At 42.2% G+C, this 20,729-nt stretch overlaps 1 protein-coding gene across 2 annotated transcripts in view; it reads right to left on the reverse strand.

Moving 5' to 3' along the window:
- ANKRD12 (ankyrin repeat domain 12) overlaps positions 1-18,557 on the reverse strand; it is a gene marked incomplete at both ends in the record, with an annotated part of 81,426 nt that extends 62,869 nt beyond the window's left edge. For both annotated transcript variants that reach the window (XM_080714499.1, XM_080714498.1), the window contains 2 exons: positions 2,067-2,214; positions 18,471-18,557. In XM_080714499.1, coding sequence (XP_080570625.1) covers positions 2,067-2,214; positions 18,471-18,557 — 235 coding nt within the window. The remainder of the gene's footprint in view (positions 1-2,066; positions 2,215-18,470) is intronic.
- Between the last annotated feature and the right edge of the window lie 2,172 nt (positions 18,558-20,729).

The raw sequence follows: 20,729 nt of genomic DNA on the forward strand, positions 1-20,729 counted from the left end.
ATAACAGGGTTATACATTTTGATAACAGGGTCTCACTACATTGCAAGGGGCCTAGTAAGTTGCTGGGGCTGGCTTGAGCCTGTGCTCCTCCTGTCTCAGCCTATCAAGTACTGGGATTACAGGTGTGCACCACCACACCCAGCTTAGGGTTAAATTTTAAGTAGATACATGGAGGAACATATAGTGCTCTGAGGTCTGTGCCAGGAAATTCCACTGTTGTGTGAGTGTCACACAGTACACTTATACCAACACGTCACTCGGTGATACAATCTTGGAGATCGTAGCCTGTTGTTGACTAAAACATTATTGTTTGGCACATGACTATAATCATCTTCTTCTCAGCTAAGCTTCAGGGGTAAAAACAACAAAACAACAACAACAACATGGAATCTAAGTTGCTGAGGCTGGCTTCTAACCTGTGATCCTCCTGTCTCAGGTTCCCAAGTACTGAGATTAGAAGTGTGTGCCACCACACCACGACAAGAATTTTCTAAAGCTCTACTAGCAGAGAGCGTTTAAAAATCTTTAGAGTATTTTCATAGTTTTCCAGAGTGAAGATCAACTTAGTATTGATTAAAGATTGCTAGAGAAATATAAGTAGGGTATGATCGCTGTATGTAAGATTAAGAACTGAACACTAACTTTCTGTGAGTGAGAATGAATGTTTTATTTTTTTATTTTATTTTTTTGTTGTGTTGGGGATTGAACCCAGGGGCATTCTACCTTCAAGCTACACCCCTAGCCCAACTTTCTATTCTTTATTTTTTTTAATTTTTTTTTACTTTGGTGGTACTGGGGATGGAAGCCTTCTACCTCCGGGCTATACTCCCAGACCCATTTTACATATATATTAATTTGGAAACAGTGTCTCTTAAGCCAGGGAGGCTGGCTTCAAACCTGTGCGATCTGGCCGGGTGTGGTGGCGCACGCTTGTAATCCCCCACGCTTGGGAGGCAGAGACAGGAGGATCGCGCAGGTTCGAAGCCAGCCGCGCGCGCTGGCTTAGGAGACCCTGTTTCTAAATAAAAATATAAAAATAGGTCTGGGAGTGTAGCCCAGAGGTAGAAGGGCTTCCAGGAACCCCAGTACCACCAAAAAAAAAAAAAAAAAAAACCACACCTGTGCGATCCTCCTGGCCCCGCCTCCCAAGTGCGGGGATTAAAAGTGTGCGCTACCACGCCCGGCTTCTAGTCTTTATTTTGAAACAAGGTCTCACTAAGTTGTGGAGGGCCTAAGTAGCTGAGGCTGGCCATGAACATGGATCCTCCGGTCTCAACCTCTCATATAGTAGGATTACAAGGGTGTGCACCAAACCCGGCCAGAAATAATGTTTTTTTAAAAAAATGTATTACTATTTAATGCAACACCGGGTATGGTGGCGCACCCTTGTAGTTCCAGACTTGGGAGGCCGAGACCAGAGGATTGTAGGTTTTCAGCTAGCTTTGGCCAAGTTAGTGAGGCCATCTGCAACTTAGTGAGACCCTATTTCAAAATAAAGACTAAACATCAGGGCTGGAGGTGTAGCTCGAAGGTAGAATGCTTCTGGGGCTCAATCCCCAGTACTGGAAACAAACAAACAAACAAATAAATGGAAAAGAAAAAAGGAAAAATTCATGCAAGGAAAAATACACGTGGCAAACACATAACAAACACTGAAGTTCATATTAAGTTTCAAAAATGATTAGTTCTGGCCTAAGGCACAACCTGGGAATACATTAGGTAACAGTAAGAAGGTTCTCAGGTATCATGAATAACTGGAGTGAACTGATCTCAAGTATCAACTTCACAGGTATAAGGAATCTAAGAAACAAGTGGCATGAATAGCACTTAATCAGCCTTATTTTTCACGTGTGGCACATGCTTCTAATTCATTTCGGAATCTAAAATGCCCATTACATTTGTGTAATGAATAAACTTCTGCCCCCAAAACAGCAAGTCTAAAATGCTGAAGCACAAATATTCCTCCACAAACTGCAGTGTCAAGAGCAGTGGTATACACGAAGGAAGCCCACAGGCTTCTAGAGAGCAGGGAAGCTTTTAACAGAAAACAACAAGCTGCAGCTTACCTGTGTCGGAATCCCGCTCGTCATTCCTCGACGGGCTAATGGTGAAAGGCAGTTTGCGTTTCATGGACGACTTCTCTTTCATCTCCTTGCTCACGTCACTTCGGTCAATTTTTGGAGTTTTGCTGTAGGATGCGATTTTGTCTTTACTCTATTAAAAAATCAAATGTGAATAAAGTTATATCTATTATACTTAATACTGCATTTATTTATTATTTATTTATTTATTTATTTATTTATTTACTTGGTGGTACTGAAGTTCCTGGAAGCCTTTCTAACTCCAGGCTATACTCCCAGACCTATTTTATATTTTTATTTGGAAACAGGGTCACTTAAATCAGTGCAGATGGCTTCGAACCTGCGCGATCCTCCTGTCTCCACCTCCCAAGCGCGGGAATGACAAGCGTGCCCACCACGCCCAGCCAACAATACTGCATTTAAAAGCTCACTCTTGAGTTCCGGGAAGATGGCGACCGAGAAAAGCGGGGCTTAAGAGCCCCGCTAACAAGCAATCTCCATTACCACAAAACCAGCGCCTTTCATAGCCAGAAAACACCATCACTAGAGAAACAAAAAAATCACCAGGCTCCAGAGAGAAAGCGGACTGAGAACAGAGCTCAGAGCCACAGAGGAGATACACCGGCCTCATGCCCGAGGACGCAGCAGCAGCGCCATACTGCCGGCGGCAGTGGCGAATTCACCGGACGGCTACAGCAAGCCGAGGTGAGCCGCTGCGGAACAGCCAGGCGGGATTTCTCGGCGCAGGGAGCATCTAAAGCTCCCAGTGGCTGAGCTCAGCACACGCTGCAGGGACTCAGAGTGGAACTCAAAACCAAGAAGAAATACGCCAGCCTCATGGCCGAGGGCGTGGCAGCGGCGCCATATTGCCACCGGCGGCAGCAGCAGCAGCAAATTCACCGAGACCAATACAGCTACATCTGCGTACTCAAGAACAGTGAGTCAAATTGCGGGCCACAGAGGAGAAATCCCAGTACTGTACTCCCTGGGACTTGACCCAGTGGGGGAGTGGCGGTGGCAGAGATATCACACCATAGGAGAACGTGCAACCTGGCACCCCCCACAGTCTAAAGCAGCCTCTATCGACTCTCTGGGTCGGAGACTCTGTGATACAACACAGTAAAGGAGTAGTGGGGTCTGAGATACTACTGACTTGAGATCCAGAACACCTTAAGTGAATTCATAGTGACCTAAGGGAACACCCAGAGAAGGCACAAACTTCTGAAATCATGGGAAAAAGGAATAATACTGGAGCAATGAATGCCCACAACCCCACAACATCAGAACCCGATAAAACAGAAATTCAGAGATTTTTAGAAGATCAAATCAGGAAAATAACTGTAGAAATAATAGAGGTGCTTCGAAAAGAACTCAGAGAGAGCCAAAAAGAGATAAAGGATGCAATTAATGAAGTAAAGGCCTCAATTCAAAGCACAAACAACTGATTAGAACACATGGAGAACAGAATCTTGCTCTTAGAAGATGATCATTCCAAAAATGAACGCATAGTTTCTAATCTAGAAAAAAATATCCGACAGCAGGAATCTGATATTGAAGAAATATGGGCCCATTTTAAGAGAGCTAACCTAAGAATAATTGGAATAGAGGAGGGAAAAGAAGGTGAAACCAAAGGGATCAACAATCTCTTCAAGGAAGTAATAGCAGAAAATTTTCCAAACATAGAGCAAGAGGTCGATACACAGGTCCAGGAAACTTATAGAACTCCCTTTAGACAGGATCGGAGAAGAGGATCCCCACGCCACATAATTGTCAAAATGACCAATGTGGAAGCCAAGCAGAGAATCTTAAAGGCAACAAAAGCAAAGGGCCAAGTGACATTCAGAGGCAAACCAATTAGAATCACTCCAGACTTCCCAAACCAAGTTATGAGAGCCAGAAGGGCTTGGAGTAACATATTCCAAACTCTGAAAGAAAACAACTTCCAGCCAAAAATTTCCTACCCAGCAAAACTTTCTATCAAATTAGATGGGGAAAGAAGAAGCTTCCATGACAAACAGAAACTGAAGGAATTTATGTCTTCAAAACCAGCACTAGAGAAAATACTCAAAGAGATTAACTACAAAGAAGAAATAGGTAACACACCAGAACCAGAGAAACAAGAGTTTCCATCCAACAGTCAACTAAGATTGGTTATCTGTGGAGATTCATTATTTATGTTAGTCTTTTACCTATCTCTAAATAGTATTGTTTGCCTTTATTGTTGTTAATTTTTAGGATTTCTAGTTGGAATATTAATATACCTTCAGATATAGCATTTGGAAATATTTTATCCCATTCTATCAGTAACTTTTAACTCTGTTTACATTGTCTTTGGATATACAATATGTTTTTTATTTTTTAGGGAGTTTGTATACTCTTCTGTTGCCTGTGCCATTGAAATCATATCCAAGAAATCACTGCCAATTTCAATGTTGTGAGGTTTTATGACCCAGATTTTCTCCTAAAAGTTTATAGTCTTAAGATTTATATTTAGGTCTTTTATCTATTTTGAGTTAATATTTGTATATGGGATTAGGTAAGGGTCCAATTTTATTCTTTTCCATGTAATTATTATGTTTCAACAATATTTAGTTAAAAGATTATTATTTCCACCACCAAATGTTCATGGAAACCTTGTCAAAAATAACTTGACAATATAGGGAAGAATTTAGCTCTAGGCTTTTATTTAACTCCAATGGTTTATATATCTGCCCTTAGAATAGTACTACACTGATTCAATTAATGTAGCTTTATATGGTTTGAAATCAGAAAATATATATCTTCTAGCTTTGTTCTTTTTCAAGATCGTTTTGGGTATCTAGAGTCCATATTCCATATTAGGATAGATTTTTTTTTGAAAAATAAATATATAAATATATGATAGTTTCACCTAAAAAAAATAGAAAAAAAAATATTCTCTGGTAAGAGAGAAAGTGAAAAGAAATATTGAAATGTTATCTTTAAGTCATCAAAAGCTTGGTATCAGACAAATGAAACTGTTATGAGAGATTATCATTTTTAATTTTGGATAAATTGCTATAATACTAGACATCAACCACTAAGCCAAGCATGGGAGGGAGGGATGGGGAGAGAATGGGGTGGGGATCGGGTAGGGGCTGACTGGGCAATGTGTGCATGTATGTCTACAAAAGTTTGTATTCCCACTATGATGTATGAATACAATGCACCAATAAAAAAAATAAAATAAAATATAACAAATTGGTAAAAATAAATAAATAAAAGCTCACTCTTATTAAGGAAATTTTCAAACAAAAAAAACAAAGAGGGACAATGTACTCAAGACCCAATTCAATAATTATAACAATTTTTCCAACTTTTTCATATTTCTTTGCTTTTACTTAATAAAGTAATTTAAAAACAATATTAAAATATACAACTCTAAAAATGTAATTCTGGATGGAATGAAATAGATTCTTTTTAAAAAAGTAGTCAGCCAGCCCTATGTATCCTTAGATTTCTTACTTGTGGATTCAACCAACAACGAATTGACAATATTTGGAAAAAAATTGTACCTGAACCGAACATTATTCGCTAAACAATAGAAGGTAACAACTACACACCACTCACATTGTATTACATATTATAACTAGAGATCATTTAAAGTAGATGGGAGGGTAGTGTAGGTTAGATGTAAGCAAGACTCCATTTTACATGGGACTCACGCATCTGCAGATTTTGAAATGCGTGTGTGTGGGCACCCTGGGATGGACCCCTGCAGGTACATGACTGCACAGTCAGACATTGTGCCAGCGGAGTGATCACTGGGGCATGCAACCTCTGCATCACCTGGGAACTTTACTAGAAATGCAAATTCTTGGCTCCACTGCAGACCTACTGCACCAGAACTGCTTGGGGCCAGTGATCGCCTTCAGCAGTCCTTCCAGCTGGGCGTGGTGTGCAGGCTTATAATCCCAGTACTTGGGAGGCTGAGACAGGAGGATTGCAGGTTTGTGGTCAGCCTCAGCTACTGAGTGAGGCCCTGTTTCAAGGTTTGTGGTCAGCCTCAGCTACTGAGTGAGACCCTGTCTGAAAATAAAAAATAAAAAATAGGGCTGGGGGTGTAGCTCGAAGAATGCCCCCCCTGGGTTCAATTCCTGGTACCACGTAGCGGGGAAAAGTCCTTCTAGGCAATTCTCATGTAAGCTGAAGTCTGAGAACCACTGATTTTATCAATGAAAAAGGAAATATACACAGATTACAAAAGCCAGTTCAGTAAAAGATTACAATCTCACTTCTTAAATCAGAGAAACAGGATTCATTTCTGATTTAATGTGGAAAAAAGCCAGTGTATCAAATAAAGAAATGATATGCGCACCCAGTGAGGTAAATAGCCTCCTTTCAGGGCACTCAGGTCCACCCAGTCTCAGCCAGCACAGTGCAGCCCCTGGGCTGGGAAACGCCTTTGTGAACACAAGCTCCTGCTAAGAGCTGAACTCTATCACCTGAGCAGAGCAGCTTAGAGAAATCTGCTCCAAATTTATGACAGTAAATAACATGTATCATAATTATAGTCTAAGAAGCAAGTCTGTGAAAAACCTAGCTATCAACCCAAGATGAAAAATAAACCAAAGGAGCCTAGCGTGGCTGTGCCTGCCTGTATGCAATCCCATGCTTAGGAGGCTGTGACAAGAGGGTCCAAGGCAGTCTCCGAGACTTAGCAAGACCCTGTTTCAAAATAAAAGTAAATAGGGCTGGGGTTTAACTCAGAGGTAGAAGGGGTCAGTACCAAAAAAAGAGAGGAAAGAAAAACCAATTTAAAGAAAAAAGGAGGCGGGGAGCAGCAAGGAACTTAAAAACCACTCTGTTTTTCAAAAACATCAACAGACTTTTCAATAAAAGCAAAGTGATTCTAAAAGAGCAACAGAAGAAACAAATCAAGTAAAATCATAACAATGAGAGAAAATTTAAAAACCTGAGATGGCGCTTAAATGCACCTCTAGAGGATATACTAAAGTTACAAAAGAATGTCATCTCATTTTTACATTATAAAAAAACTTAAGGCCTAGAAAAAAAATGGATAGTTTTCTTAGAAAACATGCATCTTTAAAAACTGGCTTAACAAAAGAGAAAGCCTGAATAGATTAATGACCACAGAAGAGAATAAATCCATAACCCCAAATCTTATGTTTTAAGGAGTGTACCCTAGATGACTTCACAAAAATTTCAACAGAAAAACTCAATACTCCCCATTTCAAATAAACATTAACACAACACAGAAATAATAAGAGCTACTTAATACATCTTGTCAAAATAATCAAAGAATACAAGATAGAAAATTACAGACGAGCTTGGTGGTGCATGCTTATAATCCCAGCATTTGGGAGGCTGAGACAGGAGGATCGCAGGTTCACGGCCAGCCTCAGCAACTGTGAGGCCCTCTGTGACTTAGTGAGACCTTGTTTTAAAATAAAGAATTAAAAAACAGGGCTAGGAGTGTAGCTTGGAGGTAGAATGCCCCTGGATTCTATCCCCGGCACACTGCAAGAATAAAAATTACAGAAAAAAATCTGCTTATGAACATAAATATAGAAATCCTAAATAAACTGTCAAGTCAAATTCGGTATCTTAGAAAATAGTACATCACGACCAAGCAGGGTTCACTCAGAGAATGAGTAGTTAGATAGCAGGAAACCTCTTATGACAATCAACTTTATCAAGACGAAAGGAAAAAACCATGTTTCTGTTGTTGGTTTGTCTGGAGTCTTACAATACCTGGGATTTTAACGCAAGAGTGCCCTACTGTGGACTTACATCCCCAGACCTCTTTGTATTTTTTTATTTCAAGACGTGGTCTAGCCAACTTTAACAGGTTAGCCTTAAACTTGTGGTCTTCCTGCGTCAGTTTCCTGAGACTGCCTTCCATCTTAAGTGTAAATATTACCAAAGATAAGAGCCTCATGTCATTTATTTACAAGCTTTAAAGTAAAATTCTCCTGGCCTGTTTTTCTGTCAATGAGATAAAACTTCACAACCAAATGTTTTGTTTATGAGGTTGTTTTAAAGTGTGGGTGCTACTGTTACTCAGGAGACGGTGGCCACTGACAAGGCCCGAGTTTCCCAGGATGGAAGAGGAGGGGTGTCCTGCACCCCAGACTACACAGGGCAGCACCCGGGCAATCAGGAGGTGGGGTGGGCATGTGAACAGAAGCCTTCATTGGAGTTTCCAGAGGGGGAAGAAAGGATGAGACAGGCCAACAGGTTTAGAATCAGCTAGTATGAACTATCCCACAGGGCTTTGGGCCACAAGGGATAGTTTTCTAATTATGTGGTACCTGGTTCTGTGGTAACTAGAAAGAGAAAAGGTGGGCCACAGTGTGAACTAATGAGGTTGGTGGTGGAGGCGTGGGCTCGGCATTGGTCTGTATATGAAGGCAGGCGCACAAGCTGCTTCTTATGTGTCGGGGGTGTGTGGGTGCCGGGGACTAAACCCAGGGACATTCTACCTCTGAGCCACACCCCAGCCCTACTTTATGAATGATCTCCCTAAGTTGCTGAGGCTGGCTTTCAACCTGTAATCCTCCTGTCTCAGCCTCTCACATACTCAGATTACAGCCATGCCCAACTGAGCTGGCCTATCTGTAGAAATTCTTTTTGTTGTTGTCTGGTACTGTGGACTGAACCGTCAAGTTATACCCCCAACCTCATTTTATTTCTTTATTTCTTATTTGAAAACAGGGCCTCACTCAGTTGTGGAGGGCCTTGCTAAGCTGTCAAGGTTAGCCTCGAACCTGCAACCCTCCTGTCTCCGCCTCCCAAGTACAGGGATTACGGGTGTGTGCCACCAAGCCCAACTTATCTCGAGGGAATTCTAAGCTCCAGTAAGGGAAGTCTCTCAGACCAGCATGGCTCCCTATGTCAAAACATCAGAAATGAAGATAATAAAAAAAGCATGCTTATACAGATGCTTCTCAACTTGCAATGGGTTATATCTCAATCAACCTACCTGCTGTTGAAAATATTCAGCAGAAACTACACTTAAAATACCTACCCTACCGACACCTTAGTGTAACGTGCACATCACTTGCAGCTAGGCGAAATCTTCTAACACAAAGCTCATTTCCTAATAGTGCTAACCTGTGCGATCATTGAGTGGTGTATGGAAAGTGAGAGCAAGGGCCGGGCGTGGTGGCGCATGCTTGTAATCCCCGCGCTTGGGAGGCGGAGACAGGAGGATCGCACAGGATCGAAGCCAGCCGCGCTGGCGTAAGAGACCCTGTTTCAAAAATATAAAATAGGTCTGGGAGTGTAGCCCGGAGGAAAGAGGGCTTCCAGGAACCCCAGTACCACCAAAAAAAAAAAAAAAGAAAAAGAAAAAAAAGAAAGTGAGAGCAAGGGAGACAAAAGTCCACCTCTGTGCTGTACCAGAGCTGGGAGGCGTTCAGTGGGACCGCTGCTGAGACAGGACCAGAGCACAAAGGCCAGCGGGCGGGACCCCAGACTTGCCCAGAAAACACATTTGTGTTACGAACAGAAGAGCTAAGGAAACCCCAACACGCTTGTTCTCCCACATGCTGCTAAATAAAGATATCTTCTGTCCCACCTGAGTTAAAAGGAACCAACTTAGTAGTAAGTTAAACAGAAAACACTTACAGGAGTACACTGTGCAACACAGCAACTATGTGACCATTACTGCTACCCCCCCCCCCCGCGATGCCCTCCGTAAAGTAAAACCACCCTTACAAGTATTACGCGAGATTCTGAATACTTTGAAAGTATTTTCAGATTTGAAGAAGCAACTTTCAGAATAAATACTTATTTCCGATCGTTTTAAAATTTCTATCAGGAGAGGACCATTAGTATATTCTTCCACATCTAGGAGATACACCGTCTGTAAGCTAGAGATAAAATAAGGAACAAAAGGACTTCGGCTAAATGAGGCCAGGCCAGCAGAAGGGGTGGGAGGCCCGAGGAAGCACACGGCTCAAGTGCTGCCGTGGCAGACGCAGGCTCACTGCACTGCCACTAACACGCAGGGCAGGGGGCGGGCCAGGTGCAGGGGAACACCACTGACTCGTGCATGCACACCCAGCGCACCGCTCTGAATCTCACTATGATGCTATAATATACCATGAAAGTATTTTATAATTGTATAGTTACCATGCACCAAAAAAAAGAATTTTAAAATATCTAACTTTGTTGGGTTTATTATTTTAAATTAAGTTTTTTTTTTTTTACTTTTAACTAATTTTTAAAATAATCTACAATAGCTAGCACACATAAAAATGAAAGCATAAATGGCAAGAAAAGAAGCCAGGCATGGTGCACACACTTGTAACCCCAGTACTTGGGAGCTCAAGAAAGGAGGATTGAAGGTTCAAGGACAGCCTCAGCAAACAGTGAGACTCGTTCAACTCGCAAGACCTGTTTCAAAATAAGTAGGGCTGGAGGTGTAGCTAAGTGGTTGAATGCCCTTGAATTCAATTCCCAGTAGCAAATAAGAATGGCTATCACCTCCTCTGTTAAACAATATGCTGGTAACTTTCTCCATCTCAGTAAGAGAAATGAGGTAGGAATTTACCTGACAACAAACACACATGAACATATACAAATAGAATAATGTTTGAAAGTTATAAACTTGCAAGCAGGAACACTACATTTCCTGTCTTGCACTATCTTTTCAAGGCCATTTGAGTAAAGAATGGCCTTGAAGCTTGTTGTGGTGGCTTGCACATCTATTATACCAGTATTTGGAAGGCTGAGACAGGAGGATGGCAGGTTCAAGAATAGCCTAAGCAACTTAGCACGGCCTTCAGCAACTTGAGACCCTGTTCCAAAATAAAAAACAAAACAGGGCTGGAGTCGTAGCTCAGAAGTAGAATGCCCTGGGTTCAATCCCCAGTACACATACACACAACAGTCTGAAAGAGCGAGTGACTCCTTCTGGAGCAAGGGACAGATCTTTTCAGTGTTCAGCACAATAATGTCATCTTCCAGGGCAAGGGTCAAGTAGACTCACCACCCATTCATAATAAAAGACTTGTAACACAACTCACTGTAGTGTAACCGCACCTGGCACGCGTCTGCTTAGCCTTGTGAGAGAGGAGACTGCAGGCTGGGAGCTGACACGCCCGCCGCTCAGGCTCGCGTGTTGAAGACCTGGTCCCACGCACCTGTCAGAGGTGGGCCTCAGTGACCTCGCTAATGGGCTCACCTCCGGATGGATTCACAACTGCACAGGTGACTGGGAGATGAAGGAAACTGCCGTCCAAGGCGTGGGGCCGCGGGGAGATGCCCGGCCGCCTCTTTCTCTGCTCCGCAGCTGCCAAGAGGTGAGAGCTTCGCTCTGCTGTGTCCTCCACCATGGCAGCGCCTGCCTAATCTCAGGCCCAGCAACAATGGAGCCAGCTGAACAGCAACCAAAGCCAGGAGCCAAAGTAACCACTTCTCCTCTCCTCCAGAGGTGCTTCCTGAGGTCCCAGTGGTGAAACGCTGGCTGGCAGGGCCAAGCAACACGCACACTGCTGTCCTCGGTGCTGCTGCTGCTCACCCGACAAATTTCCCTCACCTATGGTCCAGGGTATCAGAGCACCGGAGATCTCTGCCAGCACGCGTGAACTGACTAGTTGGCAAACAAGGTAAAAGTCTCGGGTCTAGCCGGGGTGGTGGCGCATGCTTGTAAGCCCCGCGCTTGGGAGGCGGAGACAGGAGGATCGCGCTGGTTCAAACCCAGCTGCGCTGGCTTAGGAGACCCTGTTTCCAAATAAAAATATATATTAAAAAAAATAGGTCTGGGAGTGTAGCCCGGAGGAAGATGGGCTTCCAGGAACCCCAGTACCACCAAAAAAAAAAAAAAAAAAAAAAAAAAAAAATCCTCAGGTCTATCACAGTTTTACAAGGTAATTTCCATTTCATGATCCTTGAATGTATTCTGAAAAATTTCTGCAATATAGATGTATGTTTTACCTGGATAATAAAAATTTTCTTGATAATCATTTGGATAGGAAACAATCAACATCTTAACTATATTGATGAAAAGGACAGGACAGAACCACTCAAAAGGTTATAATTGTTAATATTCTCTCATACTTTATCAATTTAACCCAGGTTTACTCATTTATTGGTACTACGGATTGAACTCAGGGGCATTCTATCTTCAAGCTACAACCCCAGCCCTATTTTATTTTGAAATAGCATCTTGCTAGGTTAAGAGTCTCTCTACTTGCTAATAAGGCTGTCCTTGAACCTGTGATCATCCAATACCCAGTACTGAGATTACATGCATGCACCACCATGCATGGAGGTTTTAGATTATCACCTGAGGTCTTGTAAATGATAAATACTGATCTATCAAACCTATTTAAATGCATTTAGTAAGTTAAATTTTGGTTTAGGCTATATTTTTTAAATTTAGAATTTCCTAAGAGATACTGTTATATTAAATTATAAATAGCATCTCTACATAATGAAACAAATAATCATTTATAAAAATTTTATGGGAGAAAAATAAAATTCTGCAGAGCTCAAGCTGGCATTGAGGCTAATAACTAAAAAAGACAAAGGAACATCTGCTGCAAAAATAGAGGTGAATAATATGGCCATACTTTTTTCTCTTGTACCTTTCTAACTTTAATTTTGCCTTAAGAAACAGTAGCAACATGGTCTATAAGTAGGAAACTATGGCCCTTCCTCTCTTAATGAACAAATAAGCAGTCCAATATTCATAAAGCACGAGACAAATCCAACAGCTTTCAAGATGCTATTTAGTCCCAAAGCACAGTAAAAATACCCCAGGCATACTGCCTCCGAAGGGCGTTTTGTATCTTGTCCTTACCCCTGCCCATAGAAAGGTGACCTTGAATACAGAGTATATCAGACTGATCAGAGCTCAGTGTGACTTAATTAAGCTAAGTGAATAGAGGACTCTAAGAGCTTGTGTCTATTCTCTGACAAATCTAATGGTAAGTACTCTTAACCGAGACACGTTGACAACGCACGCGTCGGTGGCAGTACTTGCTGTCTGCTGTCCCTGCACTTTTAAGAAACCTCACTTTCACCGGGCAGGTTCAGCACTACTTACCTGTGGCAGCTTTCAGAAGACACTAAGTACGGAGGAACAGTAAGAGCTTCAAGGATTATAAGTGCTTGAAATGCAAATCCAAGAAAGTGACATCAAGTGGCCCAGGCACTGTCATAATGTAATCCTCACTGTATTTATTAAACATTTACAAATCAAAGCTCTAATGCTTTCCTCAGTTCTGTTCAAGTCTGTAATACAGTCTCCACTTACTAAAGCTGTGTAAGGCGTCCAATGGCCCCTTCCCGCAGACTACGTTTTCTACACACCCGGGAAGTTTGTTTCACTCAACACCCTTGAAAGCAGCTACTTCTCTTCAACCCCAAATCACTGTGCATACTCCCTCTTGCTGGGTTTTACAAAGTGGCACTCCCAGTGATTTCTTAATGGCCCTTCCCGAGGCTCCTGACCAATGACAACGCCCAAGATTCTGGAGCACCCAGGGTCACAGCCAGCTGGCTCCTGGTGGCAGACTCGGCGCCCATCCTCCATCACTCATGGACCGCACCTCAGGACAGATTCCTGTCTGACTTTACTTGCTCGTTCTTGTGCTTAGACTACCTTTACCACTACTCTCCTGCAGATCGATGCCTTGAGAACATAGGTAGGACCTTCTCTACAGGAAGGCCCCCTAGAGTGATCATGCCTCTTCCCCCCTCTGGGTGCTGGTGACACTGGTACAGCTGTGCTCCAATCAGGGTCCATGAGATCATGTTAGGGCTCTGCCAGGTTGGACGTAAGCTCATAATAACAAGGAGGCTTCTATATCCTCTCATTCTCTCCAGAGGGCTTACTGGGAGCTACTAGGTGACGAGTAGGAGGGTGATTTGCTCAGCGTAAAGTCCTCTCTACACAGAGGACTCGTATCCCAGGGAGAACAGGAGAAACTGTGACATCTACCACACTGCTCAGAATGGCGCACCACTTCACACTCATACGTGACTACGTGGAGTTAAGCGAGGGACTAAAACTGTGAATAAGGCAGGGCTGCTGTAACTTCCCACCTTGATTAAAACCTGCCTTGGTTTAATCATAATGAAAGAGGGTGTATTGGAGTAAAAATGTTCTAACATTGATTCCCACTATTTGGGAAACAGAAACAGGAGGATTACAGGATCAAAGTTAGCCCTAGAAATTTAGTAAGGCTCACGCTGGGCGTGCGCTTGTAATCCCCGCACTTGGGAGTCGGAGACAGGAGGATCGCACAGGTTCGAAGCCAGCCGCTCTGGCTTAAGAGACCCTGTTTCCAAATAAAAAAATATAAAATAGGTCTGGGAGTGTAGCCCTAAGGTAGAAGGGCTTCCAGGAACCCCAGTACCACCAAAAAAAAAAAAAAAAAAAAAAATTAGTAAGGCTCATAGCAATTTAGCAAAACCCAAATAAATAGAGCCAGTAATGCAACTCAGTGGCAAAATGTCCCTGGGTTCAATCTCCAGCACCTCAAAACAAACAAAAATTTAAAAATTTAAAAGTTAAAAATAAAAAAGGCTGAGGTACAACTCAGTGGTAGAGTATCCCTGGGTACAACTCTTAGTACTACATATACAAACAAGAAAATAAATAAAAAATAGAGAAATTAATAGGACACTGAAAAATATTTAAAGCCTAATAATGCAATATAAAAGAAACAAGAACATATAAGAACAAAAATTAAAATAGCATAATTAATATCAGATATAAGCCATTATCAATAATTACATTAAATGTGACTGGACTGAACATAAAATCAAAAGGCAGAGCCTGCCCGTGCAATCAGGCAAGAAAATGAAAAATCAAGACTGGAAGATAAGTAAGATTATCTTTAGTTACAGATGACACGATCTCATATTTAGAAAATCCCAAGGAATCACTAACTTTTTATAGCCAATAACTAAGGCCACAGGGCACAAGTTCATTATATAAAAATCAATCATATTTCTACACTAGCAACAAAAATTCCAAAATGAAATACAGTAACAATAAAGAAACAACACATTCATGAATGAACAACTGAAGCAAAAGATCTATACACTAAAAACCATAAAGCACCCCGGAGGGAAATAACATCAAGACTGTGATGCTATCAATGTGGTCTACACACTGAATAAATTCCTAGCAAAATCCTGGCAGGCTATTTTTGAGAAGCAGACAAACTGGTCCTACAATCTACATGAAAACATTAAGGAACCTGGTAGTCAAAACAATCTTAAAATGACTGATTTGAAAACTTCTTACACTTTTTTTTTTTTTGCTGTACTGTGGATGGACCCCAGGGGCACTCTACCTCTGAGCTGCACCCACAGCCCTATTTTTTAGTCTTTATTTTGAAACAGGGTCTCACTGAGTCGCAGAGGCCTCTAAGTGCCGAGGCTGTCCCCAGTGGCGATCCTCCTGTGTCAGCCTCCCGAGTGCTGGGATCACAGTGTGCCCAGCACGCCAGCTTAAACTTCTTACGCTTTGAAAGCAGATCTAAGGCTGACTCGGGTTGGGGCAGAGTGAAGACTGGATGCAACAGGCAAAAAGGGTCTTCCATAACGATGAGAATGCTCTACGACTGGACTGTGACGACCACTGCATGACTCTACTTAGTTTAAAACCAAAAAATCTCAGATGTCCTGCAACAAGACAATGGCTTCAGGCTGGGTGCAATGCTGCATGCCTGTAATCCCAGAATTGAGGAGACTGAGACAGGAGGGTCACAGGCTTGAGGACAGCCTCGGCAACCTGAGCAACCCAGTGAGACAGAGTTTCAAAGCAAAACAAACACAAGGGCTAGGGGTATAGCTTGGAGATAGAATGCTCCAGGTTCAATTTCTAAAGCAGAAATGCCTTGAAAAGAAAAAGCTTAAACAAAGAGAACAGGAAAACAAAGATAGTGCAGAAATCTAGATAAAGAGAGCAGCAAGAGATCAGTTAGAAGACAACAGTAGAAGTCAAAATGAAGGTTTCCACGTCTACATTAAACAGGAATGGAGAGGGCAGGTATCAAAAGAATCATGGGCTACTAGCTGTCGTGGTCAGATGGAGAGTAGCACTGAAGAGCTCACTATTAGTCAGGTCCAGGCTGATCCGGTCCAGTCGTGGGGGTTTGTTTTCCTTTCATGTCTGTGGTACTAGGATTGAACCCAGGGGCATTCTACCTTGGGGCCTTTTCTCACTCGGCTGCGAGAGTCTCACTATGTTTCTCAGGCTGGTCCCTCTGTACTGGGATGACAGGCGTGCCAGCACACCTGGCTTCAGCCCCGGGGCTGTGACGGGGAGGAGTGGTAACCAAGACTGCAGACTGTGCGTCTCAGAATCCCGGGCCGGCTCGCTCTCTCTTGCTTCTGGCCTCCGAGGGCTTCACGTGGATGGAACCGAGATCTCCAAAACTGAGCAGACAGATGTTCCTTCCTCTGGGCTGTGTGCGCTAAGTCTTTGGGTCAGCAGTTAAGAGTGCTGACCAAGGTGCTGGTGGGGGCTAATGACAACAGGAACGCTTGACATTTACTGGCATTTATTATGTGCCAAGCATCATGGAAAGTATGTTCCCTCTCCATCATAATTCTTTCTTTTGTGTATACTGAGGATTAAACTCAGGGGCATTCTATCTCCAAGCTACACCTCCTAGCCCTATTTTAAGTTTTTATTTAGAAACGGTCTCACAAAGTTGCAGAGGGTCTCATGAAGTTGCAGCCTCCCAGGAGCTAGAATTACAAGCATGTGCCACGAAGCCTGACCCCATCAAAATGTTTTAATTTAAAAAAATGTTATTGGTGCATTATAGTCATACATCCTAATGGGGTACAGGATGGTGGAGGTGTACATGCACACATCACTCATTTAGCCCTTCCCCAGTTCCCGCCCTTTCTTTTTTTTTTTTTTTTTTTTGCGGGTTTGGGGATGGAACCCAGGGGCATTTGACTTCCGAGCTACACCCCCTGCCCTATTTTTTATTCTTTATTTTGAAACCGGGTCTCACTGAGTTGCAGAGGGCCTCACTAAGTAGCTGAGGCTGTCCGCAAACCACGATCCTCCAGGTCTCAGCCTCCCGAATGCTGGGATTACAAGAATGCTGGGATTACAAGCGTGCGCCACCACGCCCGGCTCAAGTTCCCGCCCTTTCAAACCCTTCCTCAGTCCGCCCTCCTTCCCATATGTTTGACTTAGTGATTAACTTTGATATGCTTGTTAATTTACACCACGTACACAATGGGACTCCCCCACCCCCTCAGTTAGGTCACCTTATTTGCTAATCTATGGTTTCTCCTTCTTCAACTAGAGCTCCTCCTCTGACCCATTTTCTCCCTAGCTTCTGTTTATCGGGGAGAACATCTGATTTTTTTTTTTACTTTTGTGACTGACTAATCTCACTTAGCATAATGTTCTCCAGTTCCATCCATTTCCCATTTACTGACGTAACTTTATTTTTTATGGCTGAGTAAAATTCCATTGTGTCCATCAAAATTTTTAAGGTACTATAATCCTCTAACACAGAGAAAAATCTTAAGAATGGAGAAGTTACTGTAAATTTACTGAAGGTTACAGACAGGTTAATTTTGTGTGTGGGTGGGGGGGGGAGCACTGGGGTGTGGCACTGGGGGAAGAAATGCCAAAGCTTGAGGTCTTGAATCCCCCCTCCAACTCAACTGCTTTGCCCTGCCCCTAACAGTACTGGGTTCAATCTAGGGGCGTTCTATCTCTGAGCGACACCCCCACCTCTTTTTACTTTCTATTTTGAAAGAGGGTCTTGCTAAGTTGCCCAGGCTGGCCTCAAACCTGCCATCCTTCTGTCTCAGTCTCTCAAGTACTGGAATTATGCTCAACTATGACTGCTTTAAAATTGAGTGACCTTAAGTGACTGGGTTTTTGCGTAACTGTGTTGATCCCGGGGAAGAGAACAATTGCATCCTCCGGAATCTAACTCTAAAGGGCCTTTTATAAAAGCTTCCATTTATCTGTTGTTACAGTTTGTATCTGAATGTTCCAGAAGGTCCAAGCCTCGAAAGGTTGATGCTAGTAGACGGTGGTTAAATGGCGGCGAGTGGGAGATCTTAGGTCCTGGGGTATGCCCTCAAAACGGAGAGTGGAAACCAGCCCTCCCTATCTTTTCTTTCCTACCTCTGGCCGTGAAGTGAACACTGCTTCGCCATGAGCAACCTACCACGTGCCCTGCCACGGACCTGAAAGCAACGGGCACAAGTCACTGTGGACTGAACCCCCAAAACCAGGAGCCAGAATAGATCTTTCCTCCTTATAAGTAATCGCAGGTATTTGTTGCAGTAATGGAAAGCTAACAGCACCCACACTTTTTATTAGCAATTACTGAAAATACTAAATTGCGTACCCTTCCCCAGTTCCAAAGCATAAAAAAGATCTTGAGTTATACAATATACCTTTCTTCCATATGGTTTCTCTACCATATTGCTGTCACTGTCAGAATTTTCACTCTGAACTGGTTTTGCAAACCCAGATTTGGGCATTTTATAGCTGTTCAGCTAGCTTCTTCTTTTATCAGTCTTTTCATCCTGGATCTGTAAAACAAGGATAGACAAGGTTATTTTTAAACATTCTAGAACTGACTTAAAGTTTAAGTGCCACAATTGTTGCTATTTTGTTTTCTAGATACTTTCTCAGAAAGGCTACCCTACCCTAAAATAAGTTTTCATTAATAATTTAAGGTTCTAATTAAAATTATATTGTTCAAATATGTGTTTCCTGAAAACAAGGTGTGGTGGTATATACCTATAATTCAGTACTTGTGAGGCTGAGACAGAGAATAGCAGGACTCAGTAACCTAGTGAGACTTTGTTTCAACATAAAAATAAAATAGGGCTGGGGGTGTAATTTGGACGTAGAATGCTCCTGGGTTCAATCCCTAGTTGTGCCACAAGGAAGAAAACAAAGGGGGGCAGGGCGGGGCTGAGAGTATAGCTGAGGTTGTCCATGAATAGCAATCCTCCTGTCTCACCCTCCCAAAAGCTGGGATTATAAACCTGTGCCACCAGCCCGGCTATAATCTGACAACTTTAACAGAGTACTAGTAAAACCTGCTATGCTCTTCAAATTGTTCTACTGGTACTTGAAAATTGGTTCAGATAGAAACAAAAATGCCTGAAGTAAACTGAGCTAAATCATCAGAGCTATACATATAAACTGATCTGGATAGAATCAAATTAGAATATATTACAACATAAACACTGCCAGCCAATAAGAGCTGAGAGTACAGGTCAGCAGTGCAGCCCTTGACTAGTATGTAGAGGGCCCTAGGTTTGATCCCCAGCATTGAAAAACAAACCAAATCAAACAACAAAAAACTGCCATAGTTCAAATGGTTCACATTTCTCATTTTATAGAGGAGAAAATATACTTGAAAATAGGAAATTCTATACATTACAAAGAAGAGGCATATCTTAGCTTGGGGCGAAGTCACCTGTTTCAACTATTATTATATTAGCAGAATCATTAAAAAAAAAGCACCATCCTCAAAGCTAGCCATGTACAGAGCTTACAAAATTGGAGTTACGAGTCTTCTAATAACAAAAATTGACTCAAAAATCAAAGCTGAGCTGCATATAACACATCAAACTAAGTGAGACTATGAAGATAAAGCAGTATCTAATTTGTAGATGAAGCAAAACAAGTTATTAGTAAATTAAAGGGCAAAGAATATTTTTGAAGAAACACTATAGAAAGTGTTATATTAAGTAGACTGTATGTTAGCAAAAGCTTGTATTGTGCAATATATATATATATATACACACATATATACATATATATGTTGTCCCAAAATGTAAACTTTTTTTAAAGATTTAAAGAAGTTTATTAGAAAGATAGAAACACAGAAAATAGAAATGGCATGAGTGGGGAGGGTGGCCCGGGCCAACTCACCACTCCCAAAAATGTAAACTTATTTATAATCACCAAACTATACAAAGAAGAGCCAATATCACACTAGATGATTAAAATATTTCAAAAATTACAAATAACCCAATAGAAGTTAGGAAAAGGAAAATTGAGAAATAAAACAGAGGGAACGCCGGGCGTGGTGGCGCACGCTTGTCATCCCTGCGCTTGGGAGGCAGAGACAGGAGGATCGCGCAGGTTCGAAGCCAGCCGCGCGCGCTGGCTTAGGAGACCCTGTTTCCAAGTAAAAATAGGTCTGGGAGTGTAGCCCGGAGGTAGAAGGGCTTCCAGGAACCCCAGTACCACCAAAAAAAAAAAAAAAAACAGAGGGAACAAAGCAAATAATGAATGACAGAAATGGTTTATACACTACAACTAAAACACAGATTGTCAGAAGGAGGGGAATGGAAGAACGAACACGAAGAAATGCGGTTGACAAAATGGCCTAGTTAAAAATAAAAATATACTCCACGTAAGCACAATAATCAAAGGGAAGCCGCAGCAGCTGTATTAAAATGCCAGACAAAACAGATCTCGGAGCAGAGACACATCACAAATTAGATGTTCATAAAAGGGCCAACTCACTAAGACGTACTAAATCCTAAATACATACACAACCATCAATGGAGTTTCAAATCAATTTCAAGGCCTACAATAGCTTAACAAGACCCTCTTTCAACATAAAAATAGCTGGGTGTGGCAGCACACACCTATAATCCCAATTCTTGAGAAACTGAGATAGGAGGGTC

Source organism: Muscardinus avellanarius (genome assembly GCF_963383645.1).
Source record: "Muscardinus avellanarius genome assembly, chromosome: 17".
Classification (NCBI taxonomy): Eukaryota; Metazoa; Chordata; class Mammalia; order Rodentia; family Gliridae; genus Muscardinus; species Muscardinus avellanarius.